The sequence below is a fragment of the Triturus cristatus genome, chromosome 1_2 (genome assembly GCF_964204655.1).
Source record: "Triturus cristatus chromosome 1_2, aTriCri1.1, whole genome shotgun sequence".
Lineage (NCBI taxonomy): Eukaryota > Metazoa > Chordata > Amphibia > Caudata > Salamandridae > Triturus > Triturus cristatus.
The window spans coordinates 206,112,781-206,131,283 of record NC_140580.1 but is presented as its reverse complement, the minus strand read 5'-3'; the positions used below and the strand labels follow the sequence as shown (position 1 = coordinate 206,131,283).

The window sequence follows — 18,503 nt, the reverse complement described above, 5'->3', positions numbered from 1 at the left end:
AGACTTCCTTTTTACAGGGCTCAGAATATGTTGAAGTAAATGTAAAAAGCATGGATACATTCTAGTGGGGGAAGCCAAAGCCGCTTTTAGTCAACATGCAGTACCAATGGCATTCACTCTTTCGCCAAAGAACTGCTTCTGTATGCTTCAACATACATGACAAATGGAGTGTGTACTTAGTTTCTACCGTAGCTATATCCTAATTTGGCATATTCAAACTAAATTTCGTTTGAACCTTTTGCACATTACACTTGTTTTGATTGCTTCGAACTTTAAACTCTGGCATCGTCTGCTTTTATTTGCTCTATGCTTCAGATGTCTTCTATTCTTGTAATTCAGATATCACATTAAGAAATGCATTTTAGTATAATTTTGATTTGATATGTCAAAGTTGTTAAAGTTCCCAAGACCTCACTTCTAAAGTTAGTCGGATAATGATAGCTTGATTACTTAATTGTAACAATTGAAATATAATTAAAGTCATTGTTTTGAATAAGCCAATGGACACCTATTACTTTCTTCAACCTGAATGTATTACATTGTCAATTTCTTCTACTACCTCATACCTTTAAAGTAACTTCTAGCTACTATACTTTTCAGTCACATAAAACTTCAGTAATTTATTTTATATAACATTTTAATGCATTAATAACTTATCTTTCATAGTCAAAGTCCAGATACTGAAGTTGACGTGATGGCAATCGAAGTACTAGCAGATTAAGTAAGTGCATAAGTCGATGTAATGCACCAGAGGTAGTGGTAAGTAGAACTAATGTCAACTGTAAGGGGATGTACTACAGGTAGCAGAAATTAGTTCTGGAAATTAGATTTTTTTTCAGAACGAGGCATTTTTGCCTAGTAATTATCCCTCTCTTTAAAAGAACAAATTCTCATCATCATCCAAAAGAACAAATTCTAATTAAAAATGTGTCACAAATGTAATAAGAGTGACAAGAAAAAATGTTTTATAAACAGTTTTTAAAGGAAAGAAAATAGGAACAATGTAGCTAGATATGCTGATATGCTGCAGACCAGGGAGCCTGGAAAAATGCACTGGCCCTTTAATGAAACATGTGCCATCAGAATTCCATCATGCCCTGTCCTTGGCAGTTTCTCCAGTTCTTTTTGTCTGCTCTTGAAAACAAGATCCTGTCCTGGAGCTGTGACCTCGGCTACGTTTTGCTATTTCCTACACAAATCTCGCCATACCTTTGGACTTTAATCTCACTAGACATTCTTAATGGCTAGGAGTGGTTTTCCGTGATTTTTTGACAGAAACCTTTTTATATTTTGACAAAAAAATACTCTGTTTGTTAAGTGACCATACTGTGGCAAAAAGAAAGCTGAGAAGATCCTGACAAGAACTGCATTTTTTGCTCCCGTCTCTCACATCTATATGAAGAATGTGAGTTGGTGTCAAGAACTCAAGGAGAACTCATGTGGACATGATTTTTCATTGGCTATGATTGATTCCCTTGAAGAAGAAACCTATTTCCTCTCTCCTTGTTGCTGATTGTGTTCTATGTTTTTGATAGACCACTTCTGAGATCTGTGCTGTATAATATTTCTTACTCTAGTGCTAATGTGTGTTTCTGATGTCTGCTGTTTAGCCCTTCGTTAAACGGCAATGAAAAGGAACAGATCTATGACGGTATATTCTGATATTCGGTCATAAGGAACAAACACAGAGGGATATTTACAAGTCCTCAGCACCACCGGAGCAGCTCTTTTTTTGATGCTCCGGTGGGGGCAGCGCCATTATCCATATTCACAAGGTGGCACTAAGCCACTTTTCATGGCTTAAAGCCACCTTGTAAATATGCCCCTTTCCGCCAAAGTCCTATGCGACAAAGGGGCGTGCAATGGGTGTTGCTGTGAGCATTCCACAACAACACCCATTGTTTTTTGATGCTGCCCCAGATTTATAAGGCTGAGGCAGCGCCAAAAACGAACGCCAGGGGATACCAGGCATTAGAATGGCGCAATGAGGAGAAATATATTAATTTTTCTTCGTATTTTGCTCTTTCCATTTGTGTTGCATTCTGCAGAACACATGGTGCAAATCACCATTATTGAGTGTTTATGTGCAGGAAGGTGTGCCTTCCTGCACATAAACAATCATCCCTGCAGCACAGGCACCCTTGCAGCATGGCAGCAGGGTGCCTGTACTGGTGCTAGGCAGCTTTTTTTGCGCCAGTGCTAGAGGAAACACAGGGGTGCGCTGTATTCTTATGAATATAGCTCATCCTTGCGTTTTGAAAATGTCAGAGTGCGGCAATTCCAAATTTGCGGCAGATCCGTGCTCTGACATTTTCTTATGAATATGCCCCACAGTTCTTCACAGGATCTTCCTTTGACAGTTTTTCTACATGCACGAGCCTGACCTGGCGGGCTGTTTTCACGGAGACGAGCAGTAAATATAGATGAGTTAAAGGTCGGCCTGTTATCATTGGCATCCAGGATGGTAAGCGAGAGTCTGGCACTGCTGTTCAGCTTGCCAATGTCCTCAGCCGAAAGAGAGAGTGATAGGACTGGATTTAGGAAGGCTTCTCTGTCAATCACTCTGCCAGGCTTCACAGAAATGATACCTGAAGAAGTCGGGAAAAACAGATAAAATGCAAAGATTAAACAAATGAAGCACAAACAGCATGCCCTAAGAATTATTGAAGCTATACCACATTTAGTTAAAATAAAATGCATGAGCAACACACTCTAGGAAATAGGCTTGGCCCATAGTGGCCATTGTATGTGTCAGCTTCGTCATAACTATCAGCAGTGTGATTTTTAGCTATCTATTAACTAGGGCCGTGTGCCTCAGAGGTATGTTCCACAGGAACAAGACTCTACCCTGACCCTAATCTTGGTAGGATATTGCTGTTGCCCTTACAACACAGACAGTCCCTACGCTGCCTGAGATGGCAATACAAGCAGGATGGCAAGGGACATTGGTACATGCTAGCACTAAAAGCAACCCAGCCTGTTCTGTAGTATATGGAAGGGTGGCATGCTGCTTCTGGTCATTCAGTTTGGCCAATGCAGAGACATATATTCATTCAGTACATTTTTTGTTAGAACAATGTTATTTTACCAATTGCAGTCTTCTTCAGGACTATACATTAGGATTGCTGCCAGTGCTATGTGTCTAATCGCCCTACATGTGGACTAGGAATGTTCTTGCTGAGGTAGTGCATAAAATAAAATTACTGTTCAGGTGGTTCTAAATTGTGTAGATGATAGCTTTGCCGTATACATACAATTTGAATAGATTAAATCGATATCCATGCTCGGCGCATTATATATTGTACAACGTGCAGTGAAAAATAATCATAGTGAATCCCACCTGTGTTGTTATTGATGTTAAAGAGATCCATCTGTTCTCCCTGGAGCCTGTACGTCACCACTGCATTGATGCCCAGGTCACTATCTAAAGCCAAAATTGGCCCATTTAATATAGTAACCGGGGTTCCTAAAGCAAAAAAAAAACACAAGAGTCAGAGCCATGCAAATAAATCTAGCCGAAACCTGTTCCCAACTCCACCTCCCTTCCCCTAATACATCCCCGTGACAGTGGTGTTGTTGTGACTGACATTCTGACATAATGAATGAGGCACACAAGATGGACCCCATGAGGCATGGGGCTTTGATGGCTGAGGCTGTTGCAGCCCTGGCAGACTGAATCAAGAAGCCCCGATTGGAACGCCTTAAAATCCTGCTAAAAACAAAATACAGTGGAGTCAGTTTCATTGAAAACAGAGATTAGCAGACAAGATCCCATCCTTCTTCAAGCATGCCTTTAATGTTTGTATGCTAATAACTGTTCCAAGGCAGAATCAGATATATAGGTATTCTCTGTTTCATGTATGCATATGTGTCTACCAGCAGAGGAATGTGGGATGTATTCTTTAACATTCCAGTTTTAGGACATTCAAAGTATACAAGTTTACAAGATGACTACAATATTTAATTTCTTCTGATATGTTGTGATGAATGCTTCCTCTGTTCAAATATTCAAAGAATGTCGAATGTCACCATTGTTTGGGAGAATGGGATTTTTGAAGTGTGTCACTTTCTCATTCTTAGTGTCCATTGGTGGTAAATAAATGTAATGTATATCATTTTCAGCATGGGGAGCAAAACTTGGTGGTCGTGTGTGTAAATATGTAGCCATTTGTTCCTTTTACTGAGGTGCACAAGCCTTTGATGAGCCAGAGAAGGAAGTGTTTGTTGGGGTAAGCAGTGACAACTCATACTCAGAGTCCAGTGTAAATATACTTTAATTGCATGATTTTACTAGAACGAGACTCTCAAACAGCAGTGTTAGCTCAAAGCAAGTGAGAAACATATTCTTGAAGGCCAGATAACCAAGATCTGCTGGGATTCTTTCTGTCCAGTTTCTTGGTCTCATTCAGCAATGTTTGAATGAAACGTGGATGCAAACCAAATTGCTGCGTTTGTAAGACACCTACACTAGACACACGCTTTAAATGGGGCTGAGGACAACTACCAATATGATGATGCTGAAAGGCAAGTCTGCCTGTTCTTTGAATCCTGGGTATGTTGACGACTTTGTGACACTCTGCCAGAAAGATACAATTCTTTACTCGCCTAGTGCAGTGCTTATGATTGTTCTTGATCTCAATCTAGGAGAGCTGATCCCATGCCTGCAAAGCTGCAGGACCTAAATCCTGAAGGGAAACTGCATTCAAGGCATGGTAGCTCCACTCTACTCTTTCAACAGCAATCCATGGCTTTGTATAAATCCTTGACCACATACATTTGGTCAGTTGCATATTATCCGTACTTGGGAGGTATTTCTGATTGCAGCAAAGTAACATGAATATATACTGTAAGTGAAGTCCCTTCACATGTACACCATGGGAAAATCATTTAAGATATTAATTGTAATGCATTTTTGTTGCATTTATATGGTGCTTAATGTCCCTGATGAGGCACCAAAGCTCTTTGCCCATGATTGTGCTTTGTTGGTGGGTTTGTACTAATTTTATAATGGTGCCATTTCTGTATGACCAAGTGGGTTTCTGTGTAAGATGTTTTTAAGCCTGTATGAATTAACCACAGTTGATAGAGTAGTAAGAGCCTCTGGGAAGTTCAGTGTAGAATATCTCATAATAACAGAGGAACCTGTGAATCGGGATGAAGAGTTATGCAACCCCTTTAATGAAACACTGAAGAGTTGTAGCATGAGAAAAGGTGGTTGATTCCTGAGGATATCATGATTCAAAGGACCAGGAGGAATGAGTCCAGAGAAGGGGGGAAGGGTAGTTCAAGATATCTATGTACGATAGGTAAGGAGCAGAATCCTACAGTTTTCACTCCGCTACATAGAAAAACTCAAATCATTGACATGAATACAACCTCGAGGCACTGCCCCCACATTGGGAAGGTGCCCGGGGTTCTTTGCCCTAGATTCACAGGCTCATGTTTATCAAGGTTTTGCGTCACCCTTGCGCCACGGGAATGAGATTTATCAAGCCCTGCAAGGTCACCTTGCATGGCCCTGCATGACTTGATAGATCTAGAGTAACGCAAGGCAGTGTAAATTCAGTTATTCTGCAGAAGGGAGGCGTTCTATGGTTACAGCGTGAGTGTTCCCACGCATCCACCCGTAGATTCTGACACATTCACAAATTTACCAACACTGGAAGACCTGGGTATGCATCAGAATTGTACACCTCCCCACCAGTAGCACAACGAGGAGAAATATCTTTCTTTCTCCTTGTTGTTTCCTCTTTCTAACTGTGATGCATTCTGCAGCTACACATAGAAAATGGAAAATGCCTAGAAGGATTGTTTTTGTGCAGGAAAGTGCCCCTTCCTGCACAAAGATAATCCTGCCTGCAATGCAACATGATCCAAGGGTGTCTGCATTGGCGCTAGGCAGCCAAAAGTAGGCCAGTGCTTGAAAAGGACAGGAATGCACCATATAGTGGCAAATAAGGGACATTCCTACCCTTTCCCTTTCATGCAGGGAAGCAGGGTGTCTGGCTGTGTTGAGTGATTTTTTTATAAATATGGGCCACACGTTTTAGGACCTGATGGTTCAGTTCCAAAATATATTTATATAATAATAAGCCTGTCTGTTTCTTCAGGGTGCAGCTATAGTTGACACAGCAAGAGGTGGCATGAAATACTGTTTTCTCTTTTCCATGAGAATATTTTTCTCACTTACGAAGAGCTCCTTGCATTAGGAACCAAAGAAGGGCCTGCACAGTTTTAGGGTGCGCGCCCCACTAAAACTTCTGACAAACCACACTGAAAGACCAGGATTTACAGATAGGCGTGTAGAGTGGAATGGTGAAAGTGCCAATACATTGGGAGATAAGAACATTGGAACAGTTACCCACAGGGCCTGTTGACACTGGTGCAGTGAATTGTAACGTGTGAGGCTATCCTTCACCTCAAGAGAGACTTTTAGGGTGACATGGAAGACAACCTGAAACGTAGTAGGCTGCACTGCATCCACAGCATCCAGTGTGACCAGTGAGGTGGGAACAGCTGCGGCCACTGCAGGTAAGAGCAGTTGGGTGGTGGGGCCAGGTGAGGGGGGGTTTTGAGAGACGACCACGAGGGAAAATTAAGGCCGCGGCTGGGTGGGAATATAACCAGCTGTCTTTGCCATGATGAGCATACCAGGCTGCCAAGTATGTTGGCATCTATGAAGATGTCGATGGCAGCACTGACAGCTGGTGGAGAATGGTCAAGATGAGGGTAATAGAGCACATTGTTCAACACACACCCTTCCAAGGAGGCTTGATTCATTAAGGGGCAAAGGACACACAGAGGCCAGGCAGCAGTGTGATCGGGATTAGCAGTACATTCTTAGAAGAGAATTCCCTGCACCCCTCACTGGGCATCCTTGCTAGGCGAGACTGAGCTACCCTTACCAAAATAGGTGCAGGGTACAGCAAACGGACCACTAGCTCTGAATTGATGCCCAAAGCTTGTTGGTGTAAGATGGGCATTAGAGAGTTCATATGATAGATGTCAGAGCACTAGTTACTCAAGAGATTACAGGAAGCAACTGGAATCTGCACTGAACAGTGCCCAGGGGCAGGAGACATTTTTAATTTTTCGACATCAGCACTACGAAATCTGTGATGAGTCGTTGACCCCAGGACCCCATTTCGTCGAACTATTCATTCAGATCAAGGATGAAGTTCGTCACTCCAAATGGAGAAAACTCATGAAATCTTGGTTATTAAGTCAGTGGTTCCTTTCCTTTTTTTACCCTTTCTGCTTCTACTAGGCTGGTGCTCTTTCCGCTGTGACACTGTGTCTTGCCAGGGCCAGGATGCCCTCCGGGGTCGTTGTTTGCTCGTAACAAGTAATACTCATATCATTTCGTTCATTGAAAAAATGTAAAGCTCGGCCATGCCTCGGCGGATGCTTCGCAGATAATAAGACTGGTGAGAAGAGAAGTGGAAGTTGTATGAGCCCCAAATAACTGTGGAATTTTCAAGCTGCAACTGCGGCAGTGTCTATTTGCCGAATAAACATTGCTTTTAGCCTGGAAGAGAAATAACAAAAGGGAGTGTGCATCAAAATCCAATTAATTCCTCAGTTGGCACTGCTGCTCAGGCCCTTACGCCACACACTCTCTCTTGGTATAGTTGGGTAACTGGCAGTGTGTAATTTGAGCCGGTGGTTTCCGGTGCTTAGCACCAGCACTTAATTGGTTTCCGGTGTGGCACCAGCACTTAATTAGTTTCCGGTGCTCTGCACTAGCAATTGTCATCCTCACACTTATGACACTCTGCCACATGATGGTGCTGCTCATCTAATTTAGAGAATACCCACCGCTCCCGCCATTCTTTTAGCTTTGGGGACCTGGAATGATCTGAACTGTCGCACTTGCAGGTGAGAGAGATGGTCAGTAGTTGTTTGGTTGTTTTGGTACTGTTATTGGCAGGGCTTTAAGTGGGATGAAAAAACTGGGGATGGTCTCTCAGAGGGGCGTGGCCACTGCAATTAAGGACGTGGCTTAAAACACGTAAACTAAAAATCTGTGCTTAGCAGAATGTGCTGCCCGATTTGTAATTTGCTGTTTCTGTCATTGCATTCAGATATATGAATCACCAAGTAGCATGATACCTACAAAAGTCAGGAATATTGGCTTTGCCAATGGTTGTTAGTTGCATAAGATAAATAAGCAGCAACTACGGCCTGTACATAATATTGAAAAAGGTTTCACTTAAAGCCCTGGTGACACCATGACAATGTTGCTGCTCCTGAATTTCAAAAAGAGAAGGGAAATCCAGAGAGAAAATGACCCTCTTTAAACGATTTCCCTTCCCCTACAATGCTCACCTGGCATGACGTCATGCCGTAACTTCTCCACTGGTGAGAAGTGAGCAGTGTGAGCACGCGCACATCAGGTGCCTGCTGTCACTGCAGTCCGGAAAAGGATGGACCGCCTCCTGTGCCAGTGTACGAAACAGAGCCCGATAGGGACCCGTTTCGAGGCCTCCTTTAAAAAACTCAGCACCGGTGAGATCCAGCCCACTTAAAGACCTGGTCATTGGCAGCGTTGACGGGACAATCGGTGGTGCAAGCTGCAGTGGCCTCCTAGTCAGGAACCTGACGCTAACTATTTTACAAATGAAGCATTGGCAACTGGGGACAGACAGGGCCAATTATTTTCTGTAATTGAAACCCTAAACTATTCTAGATTTGTAGATCTCCTGGTTGATGTTGAAAAAAGACAGCAATATTTTCATAACAGGTAAAAAAATCCGGTTCCCGTGAAGACATCTATTTTAAAGCTTGAGACAGTTAAGACTGCTGAGTGTTCTGTGTGCGAGTGCAAAGTTACATATCTCTGCCTGAAACTGCACCCTTACTTGGACACTGCTATTCAACTGACCTGCCCAAAATGAAAGACCTTTTCTGATTGATTCTAAATTAGCCAATTATATCCTTAATCTGGTCTATGTTCAGGGAAACATATATAGATACACATTGACCTTCACTATACTGCGGATACATCCCTATGCCTGGTATTAGAAAAATTCATATATGGGATAACTCCTGGAAAAATGAAAACGGCCCTAAGGTGTCAAAAGGAAATGGTAATGTAAAGCTGTCTGTTATTAAAGGGTGACAGAATAGCTGATTTCCTCTTTGCCTTCCAAATTAAAAGCTTGTTCTGAATAAAGATGGAAATGCCATCGGCATGTAAGGGCTGTAAATACGAGATGCCACTATTACTCAAAATACCTGCCTTGGAAGGATGGAAGACTCAAATAGCCTTGCAGAAATCATGATCCCCAGAACACCACATTTGTCTGTAGCAAGCATTCAGCTCACTGAGCCATCCTACTGGTAGAAGTTTTCTAACTGCTCACTATTCTTTGCATTTATTTAAATTTATGCTTATGTGACATCATTGAAGTAGAGACACAGAGATGGTTCGTAGATACCTGGGCGTGACTATTTTAGGATTCTAACTAAAGTAATGCTGCTCAGAAGGAGGCCAATTTTATGCAATTAGAGGCTGTGAAGCTTGATCTGAGAAAGACAGTTGTAAAGACTTTCAACATGGGCTTGAAGTTGACAAACTATGATATACAGTTTGGCATCAAGAATAGTAAGGTGTTGCTTAAAACATTGCTGTGAGTGGGCTCCATACCCTTAGGTTGCCTTTCAGCCAGTCAGGGTTCTTCAGCAAAAAACATAAAAAATGTTTGGAGGCCCAAACTTAGAATGATAAGTCAGAAGCTACTTCTTAATGAGGCTGTCTGAAAAATGTAGGACTGGTTGAAAGTCACTTTCAAGATATTGGTCAAGCTAATGGCTATATTAAGATGTCCAGTGATGCATTAGCGAGATGCAAACCACTCTTAAGAGACAGACCTACCTGCTGGAGCGTTTTCCATGACTTCCGCCTGATACGAGCCCTGAGTGAACAACGGACGGTTGTCATTTTCATCTGCTATGGAAATAACCAGCAATTCAAAGTCCTGAATGAGAGACAAGGATACAAAAAAGAGCGACAAATGAAGATAAATCAAATGGCAGCCAATTTGGTTCCTACTGCATTAAAAGTGATGCTCTCAGAAGTAGTCCATAGACCAGAATTATTAGAACTTCTCGATTCGGGGAGTTCTCTCTCACATATTTGTGAAAATAGGACGAATTAAAGTGTGCACGACAACATCAAGTCAAAAGTTTATTCGCAACTGTTAGCAAACGGAATGATGCCTTGAATAACCTCGTGAGAATCAGCAGTAAATGCTAAAGACTGTAGCACCAGTTATATTTGTCTGTGATCTATGCTATAAAGATCAAAAACAAGACTACCAGTATCACAATAAAAAATAAGTCTCCATATTCATCTGAACAAAAGAAAGTAACTAAAATGATATCTTATGGTTGAAGCCTTACCTAACACACCCAGAAGGGGATGTGGGGTTGGGGGTTAGTGGGCACTGGAGGCTGAACAGACTATCAACAAAAAGGTGATGGATGGAATGCTTGGATTAATCTCAGCCAAGGGTAATCGCTTGGGGCTGCATCCCAATCCACTGTTTTTCGTCCACCGTGCCACCTGAGAGGGACCCAGCCATATGCAAATCAGTCTTGATCCTGCTCCAATGGAAACAGTCCAACCAGAACTGCCAGTTCAGGTCCTCCCTGAACCAAAACCCAATCAACACACACGCAACCCTGGACTGGGTTTGCCATTAATAGGGCTGAACAGCAAGAAATAGCTTGGTTCCAGTGGTACAGTGAGCATGGGCTGAATAGATGCACTACTGAATATCGTAATGTTCACTTATTTTAATATGTATCTTCAGATAGGGATTTTGTGGATTTTAGGAAATTGTGTATGTCTGATAATTTTAACCACAAATCACATACCAGCAGTTAAAGATCTCTTTCACTTGTGGTGTGCACAGATCACTACTCTTTAAATCTCACCCCTGTGCTGGAGGGGTTAACTAGAGTAATAGGGAGGCATAATCACCATTCTGTTCTGCTATGCATTCTACTAACCCTTTGCTTTGAAACACAACTGTTGTGAAACTAGCAATTTTGTCCCAAAATCTGTGATTGGTTCTGTAGGTATAGCAGGATACTAAACTTCACACACCACAAGGCTCAGGAGTCCATCATTACTGAAAGGGAGGGGCTCCACCTTAACCAGATTGTATATTCATGTTCATAATAATTTCACTCACTCCTATCGTAGTGTTGAGCTGGAAACTGTAAAGTTTCTAGGAGAGAAAGCTTTGCGAGACTGCACTGCGACCATCCACGCCATGGTTGATTTAGAATGTAAGCCTAAATGCAAAGCTCACTCCCTCAACCTCCAGGAACACACTTAATTTGTTGGATTTTATCTGGTAGCTGTAGTAATTATCTGCCTTTGATGTTGCAAAATGAGTTCAAAGTCCAGGAAGTGTATTCAAGATGGAAGAAGCACTGACTTTGTGAATGAATATACCCAAAGTGGGATTTATGTCAGAATATCGAGAACAGAAAGATTGTGACCTCAGTAATAAGAACCAAAATATTCTGAAGGTAAGTATATTTAGATAAGTGTAAATGTGCTATCCCTAACTCCACATCCATGTACCTTGAAGATATACATATTGTCAAGATGCACATATATGTAGTTAGGTACAGTAAACGTTAACTATCCTATAAACCGAACCTTCACAATATCTTGGTAAAAGATCATTTGGCGGCGATACTTTTGTATGATATTTTGTATATGTCATTCAGTTAGTATACAAAAGTGGGTGAATATCAATGACTTGGAGCATTCCTTGAGCTCTTGGATGCTGTGATTTCCTGTACTATGTGCCATCTTGCACCAAGTGTGAAGCTGATTTGCCGCCTACACTTTTGCACAAGTCATTGGAATGCTAGTGAGGGCCTTGTGATTATTATTCATAGACGGACATACAGTCTAGTTGCCATGGTTACTTCCCATTTTACAAATATTTCTTGGGAATTCTATCCTGGATATAAGGTTAGGGGCATTCCTGGGGTCACCTCCACACTTTCCAAAAAGGGACATGAATATTAGACACCCTGGCATCTCGTAGGTATCTTTCTGACAACCAAGGTAACATTTCTCTCTCCCCTAAACAGAAAATACACATGGTATTGAGTTTTCTTTTAATTATTCTGTCACCAACTGGAGAGAGAGAGTTACTTTGAAGAGTATAGAAACCTAATGACCGACCAAGCTTAATAATCTCAATACAAAGCACTGATAAATGTAAATGTCTGTTCTAAATCTAATTGGTGTAAAGTTATCAAGAGAGGCAAGTCAGGCCACTCATTCCAGCCTACCAAACTCTCAAACGCCTCAAGTTAGATATAAAGGAACACTATAATCTCCTGGGGCAAAAAAACTGGACATAAAGATTGTTGGACCAGGCCCTCTCTGCAGACCCCACAAGTTCTGCCTTTCCCCCACCTGATATGTGAATCTGCTTTTGTTGGCTTTCGGACCCCGCACACGTACCCCTGCTAAGCAGTGCCAAAGTCCTCTCCTCTACACATAGTAAAATTGGCTTACACACAATTGGCACATTGAATTTACTTGTAAGTCACTAGTAAATTAGTCCTACATGTACCCAGGGCCTGTAAATTAAATGCTAGTAGTGGGTCTGCAGTACTTATTGTGACACCCACTTAAGTAGCCTTTTTAAACATGTCTCAGGCCTGCCATTGCAGCCAAGGATGCAATTTTAAACTGCCATTTTGACCTGACAAAATAAATCTTTTGCCAGGCCTAAACCTCCCCTTTTAATACATAAACGTCAGCTCTAGGGTAGGCCATAAACAGAGCTGGCCCTGACCCTGCAGGAGAACCTGGAGGCGGCCATATGCCTTGAAAGATACCCACGAGCGCGGATCGAGGTGTTGGTCCTAGTGCTGGAGGATCGAGGCTGTGCCCTGCCCACAGCCGTGTCCTGTACATGGACATGGACGGCACAGTTGTGCTTTGGAGACCACCTGCCTCCCCCCCTCCTTTTTGACTGTCTGGATCCTTTCCCCTTCTTGTTCCTCCTCCATTGGGTCGGCTCCCTGATTTTCTTTGGAATTGGCCCTTCTAACTTTCGGACTGGATCTTGTGTGCCCCCCGCCATTTTGGGACCGTCTCCTGTTGTCGCTCTTGTCCTTGGTCCGCCTTCTTGCGAACTGGTCTGTCCCTCTGTCCCCTCTGGTCTCCAGCTGGGTGACCTATCGATCGTCCTCATTCTCCAGGGATCTGTTCCCTGTTTGTGACTATTGCTTATACTTATGGTCCGATCTCCGTTTTCTCTCTCTCTCTCTTTCCTGTCCCTATCTCCTTTTCTTACTTGTTTCTCACTGATGCTCTCGTAATATGCCCTGCCCTGTAAATTTGTAACATATAATTGTCCATCCCTAATCGATTTTTTAATGTAATCTTGAGTGTTTTGCAACTTGTATATATGTAATTCTAACCACTAGAATCTGTAGTAGACATATTTATTAATCTTCAACTTGTATATATGCAACTCTAATCTCTAGTATCTATAGTAGGAGTATATACTGACTACTGTTCTTTTGCGATTTTAGAGTTGTTCTGTCTGTATCTTTTATGTAACGCATGTACTCTCTTCCTTGAGTTACTTTACAACTTGTACATTTGCAATCTTTCCCTCCTTTCGCTCCACTTGTAAATTTGCAATTTATCCTTATGTAACGCAACTGGTTCTTTTGTAAAGCGCTCTGACACCTTCGGGTAATGTTCGCGCTATATAAAATCGCATGAAATAAATAAATAAATAAACAGCCCATAGGACATGGTGCATTTGATTAAAAAGTGGGACACATACTATTACGTTTCACATGTCCTGATAATGAAACAACTCATAAATCAGTTTTTCACTACTGTAAGGCCTACCTCTCCCATAGGATAACATTAGGTTATCTTACTACATTTAATACTTGATAACTTAGGCTTGGGAGCAGGAAGCAGGTAGGAATGTCTGCGGAATTGTAATTTAAAACCATCTTTAATGGTAAATTAGGATTTTAAGTCACATTTCTGAAAATGACACTTTTGGAAAGGTGGCATTTTCTTGCCCTAGCCATTTGTTGCCTGCAGGCTGTATCTAGGTTCACAGGCCTAGGTGTATTTAGCAGTTAGCCTTTGTGAATTCCTTCTAGACATCTACACAGTAGAGGTCTGGGTGTTGGCAGGATGGGCCATCCTGACTTGATGAGGGGGTGAAGCTGTTACCTGTCAAACTTGCACTTCAAGGCCTCTGCCTCAGCTCACATACAAAGGACTTCAAACTGGCCTTTTGCGCCTGCAGACAGGGCACAGAGGCAGGGAGTTCCAGGCACTTCTGTAGGAGGAAAACTCCAGAAGTTTCTTCGTCTTCAAAGTGGGCACCAGGTATACAGAGGGGATCCTTAGACCCACTCTTCAGTACACTCCTGGATAGGTGGATACTAAAGAAGAAGGACTACCCCATATGCCCTGCTGTCTGAAAAGGAAGACTGGGCGTGCACCTTTCATCCTAGGCTGAAGTGACTCCAAGGGACAGCTTTCTGACCTCCTGTTCTAAGCTACAGTGACACAAAGAGCTCCAGAGTTCTCCCTGCAACTGCCCCTCTGACCTGCGGCGCTGGACCTGCCTGAGCCTGCAACTGGACCTGCCTGAGCCCTACTGGACTCTGATGGAGTGAGTTCCTGATCCCCAAGAGGACCTCCTTAGGTCCTTGACTCTTGGTGGGGCATCATTTGAGCTCCTCCTAAAAGAATAGAAGAAATTCTGAACTTTTGGGCTCTTCGCAACAGCGAACGGGCCTGTTTGCTCCAAAGATCTTGCTGCCCACGCCAGCCACTAATGGAGAGCTCTTGAGATTTGCACTTCGCACCACAGTGATGACCAACATCGACGCTCTCTCTGCTCCTAGTGGCCTCCTCCAGCGCAAATGGAACTTTGGACTTTAAATGATAAATGGCGAAACTAACCTGATCTCCGTATCCGGCTCGTGCACTATCGTGGTTGGCCTGAACTTGCGACTTTCAATGGGTCTCGCACAACCGATACTTGCGTTTGGCGCCTTGTGCTTTTAGGCACTATACTTACCTTAAATATTTGAAATTGCATGTCTTATGTTCTACTCCGGTTTTTGTCCTTTTGGTGTTAAATAATTTCTTAAAATTCACTCTACTTTTCAAAATTTGGGTGTGATTTTTCTTGTGTTGTGTTTTCACTTCATGGCTGTTTGAGTGCTGCATGAATACTTTACACATTGCTTCTAATTTAAGTCTGACTGCTTTTGTGCCAAGCTACCAGAGGGTTAAGCACAAGTTAATTTAGTGACTTTTTGTAGTTCACACTAACAAGGATTGTAACTGTTGTTTGAGTAGGATTTCACCCCCTCAACCAACAACTCAATTTCGCACCAAGGCATTTTAGATATCACACATTTAGCTGCGATTTATAACAGCCTACAACCTTTCACAATGCTTTAATGAAAGGGAAATGAGGAAAGGAATCTGGCCTAGAGTTCATTTATTTACACCTGACAACAGAATGTGAGTGACCTCAGAATTACTCCAGAGGTTGTTTGTCCACATGGAACTTGACATTCAAATTTGCTGTTTAACTTTCGACCTCTCCCTTGACTTGGGTTTTTAGACCAGTGGACGCTAACTCGATCTTGTCAAGCAATTGTTCCTGTTTAGGCTCATATACCCTGTCTCTAGGCTTCCTTCTCTTCAAAGTCCCCAAAAAGTCCGTCCATCACAATTATAGTTACATTTGTCTACAATGTGACTACTCTGTTACTGGCCTTCGGCCATAAGTGTTTTCGTAAGGCCTAGTGAAAGGGCAAAGAGTGGAAGACTGAGCTGTACTTTGTTCACCACCTAGAATGAAGAGGCAACAATGTGTCTGTGATACATTTATTTATTTGTGGTGCTCTGAGGCCTGTGTCCAGCGAGCTGCCTGATTCCACTGTTTCCAAAATTCACGCTAGACCATCGAGGTAATTGGAGACAAAACTGCTTGTGAGGCAACATTTAATGCGCTTTGGATTTAATATTTGACAGTATTCTTGCAGAATTTACATATATAGTCTTTCCAATTCCAATTCCAAAAACTTTATTTCAGTCATTACAGACCATAAAAAGTAAACAATACAAACAGTAAAAAAGACAATTTTAAACATTATTTAAATTTAGATCAATTAACTGTCTATACCACCAATGGAAAAGGAGTAATACAATAATACATTGTTATTAGTTTAAAACAATAATAACAGCTAAAAACCTTAAAAAAATACTTTAAAAAATAATAATAGTAAAATACGAATCAATGCTCAGTGGAGGAGATTACTACCTACAATGATAGACTTAAGATTCCCCTTCGACTCTGCCACATTGAATAAAGAAAAGGACACACTGCAAACACATTAGGTGAGTGTGTGTCAGTTCGTACCATTCTGAATGCCTCTAAACATTGATTACACCCTAGATTTCTACAAAGCGGGATGAGCCAACGCTGTCTAGCCCTTGTATAGCCTGGGCAAAAGAAGAAAATATGAATAACCGTCTCATCTGAACAGGTACAAGCGGGGCATCCAAGAGGAGGCACTTTCTGCCATTTGTTAATAAAAGCATGCAATGGCAGAGTTCCTGTTCTAATCTGAATATACAGCTTCCGTGCCACATTGGGTTGAATCATATCTATAAATGGCTCTATAAAATACTCAGTTTTAAAATTCAGAAAATCAACCGTTAAGTGACCAAGATTGGGATTCCCCTGGATGTCAGCGAGCTTAGCAGATTGGTAGGCTCTTACCAATCCTAGACGTGAGATTGTCAAACACGCCACCTCGGGATTGCTCCACAAGTCGGGGATACCAATCCTAAGGGATGCATTTTTTATGTATAAAAACCATGGTAGGTTAGCTACCCCCGGGAGACCCATTATTCCATTTAGCTCAGACTGGTAATCTGCTAGCTCCGGGGTCACCCACAGTCTACGCCAAAAAGTTAGTGGCCTCAAACCCAACCTCATCTGCAATAGGTCTAATGCCCAGATCTAGATGTAGTGGAATAAGGGGGGAGCTCAACGGTAAGCCCAACAACTGTCTCATAAATCTGTTCTCTATCCTTGACAAACCAGCAATGGGACGATGACCCCAAAGTTCAGCCCCATACATTATGGCATTCCTAACTTGCACCAGGTAAATCTCAACCACAGGACTAGGCGGTACATGGGAGGAGTTCCTATAAGTTGTAATAAGTCCCCCCACCGTCTGGGCAAGCCTGAGACCTGCCTTGGCTAATTGCGGTCCCCATTTGAATGATTCAGACAGCGTGACGCCAAGTTAATCAAAAACTGACACCCTCTGAAATTGGATGCTGTTTAAGGAGGGGTTTGGGCACAAAGTTTTTGCTGGATTGAATACCATAAATTTGGTTTTAGCTGTATTGATCTCCAGCCCCTTGTTTATGCAAAATAATGCAAAACTGTCTAATATCCGCTGGATGCACATAGGGGACTTCGATAAAATCAAAGTGTCATCAGCAAACATCATTGCTGGGACCTTACCATGCGCCAACTTGGGGGCATCGTTATCCACTACCTCGTTAAGTTGGGCCACCAGGACATTAACAAAAAGGCAAAACAGGGTTGGGGCCAACATGCACCACTGCCTTACACCTCTATCAACTGGGAAACGAGGGGTTAATTCCCCATGCTTCCCATGCCTAACTTGGGCAAAGTTACCTGTATGGAGGCGAATGATCAAAGACAATAGGTGAGGGGGGATTCCTAGTTGTTTAAGGACCTCCCAAAGCTTGGCACGGGGGACCAAATCAAAAGCCGATTTCAAGTCAACGAATATCAGATAGAGACTGCCACCCTCCACTGACACAGTCTTCCAATATCAAAACTGAAGTCTAAGAATTTGATCAATGGTCAACATATTTTTCCGAAAACCAGCCCGATACGCGCTCAATATTCCACCGTCCTCCATCCAAACATGGAGGCTTTCTGGGTAACGTCTATCAGGCTGATTGGTCTATAATTAATCAGCAAGAGGGGAGAACCCTTCTTGTAGACAGGGAAGATTTCAGCCCCAAGCCAAGAGTCCGGGACCTTCATACCCCTCAAAATGTCCTTAAAAATTACATACAAATAAGGTCGCCAGATGTTTGGCTCGTCCCGAAAGAAGTCCCCAGGAATCTTATCTAGTCCTGGTGCTTTCCCAAGGGGACGCTTCCCAATTGCATTTAAAACTTCTTGTAATGTAATCTCACAACCCACTTCATAACGTATCCCTATAGCTGCATCTGATAAATCAGCATTCAATTCCAGGTTCGCCCCAGTAGAGTGTGAGCCCTGGTAATGAAATTTCCAAACAACTGCAGCAATGTTAGGCTCTAGAACTGGCTTCCCCTCGTAGCTACTTGCACTCACTAAGGACCAGAATTACTTCATGTCCCTGTTGGACAATGCTGCTCTGATGGC

General features: G+C 42.5%; 1 protein-coding gene across 2 annotated transcripts in view; it reads right to left on the bottom strand.

Moving 5' to 3' along the window:
* CDH23 (cadherin related 23) overlaps window positions 1-18,503 on the bottom strand; it is a 1,199,511-nt gene that overhangs the window by 449,655 nt on the left and 731,353 nt on the right. For both annotated transcript variants that reach the window (XM_085603466.1, XM_085603467.1), the window contains exons 20-22: window positions 9,878-9,980; window positions 3,341-3,466; window positions 2,385-2,588 (exon numbers count right to left, since the gene is read on the bottom strand). In XM_085603466.1, the coding sequence (XP_085459592.1) occupies window positions 2,385-2,588; window positions 3,341-3,466; window positions 9,878-9,980 (433 nt within the window). The remainder of the gene's footprint in view (window positions 1-2,384; window positions 2,589-3,340; window positions 3,467-9,877; window positions 9,981-18,503) is intronic.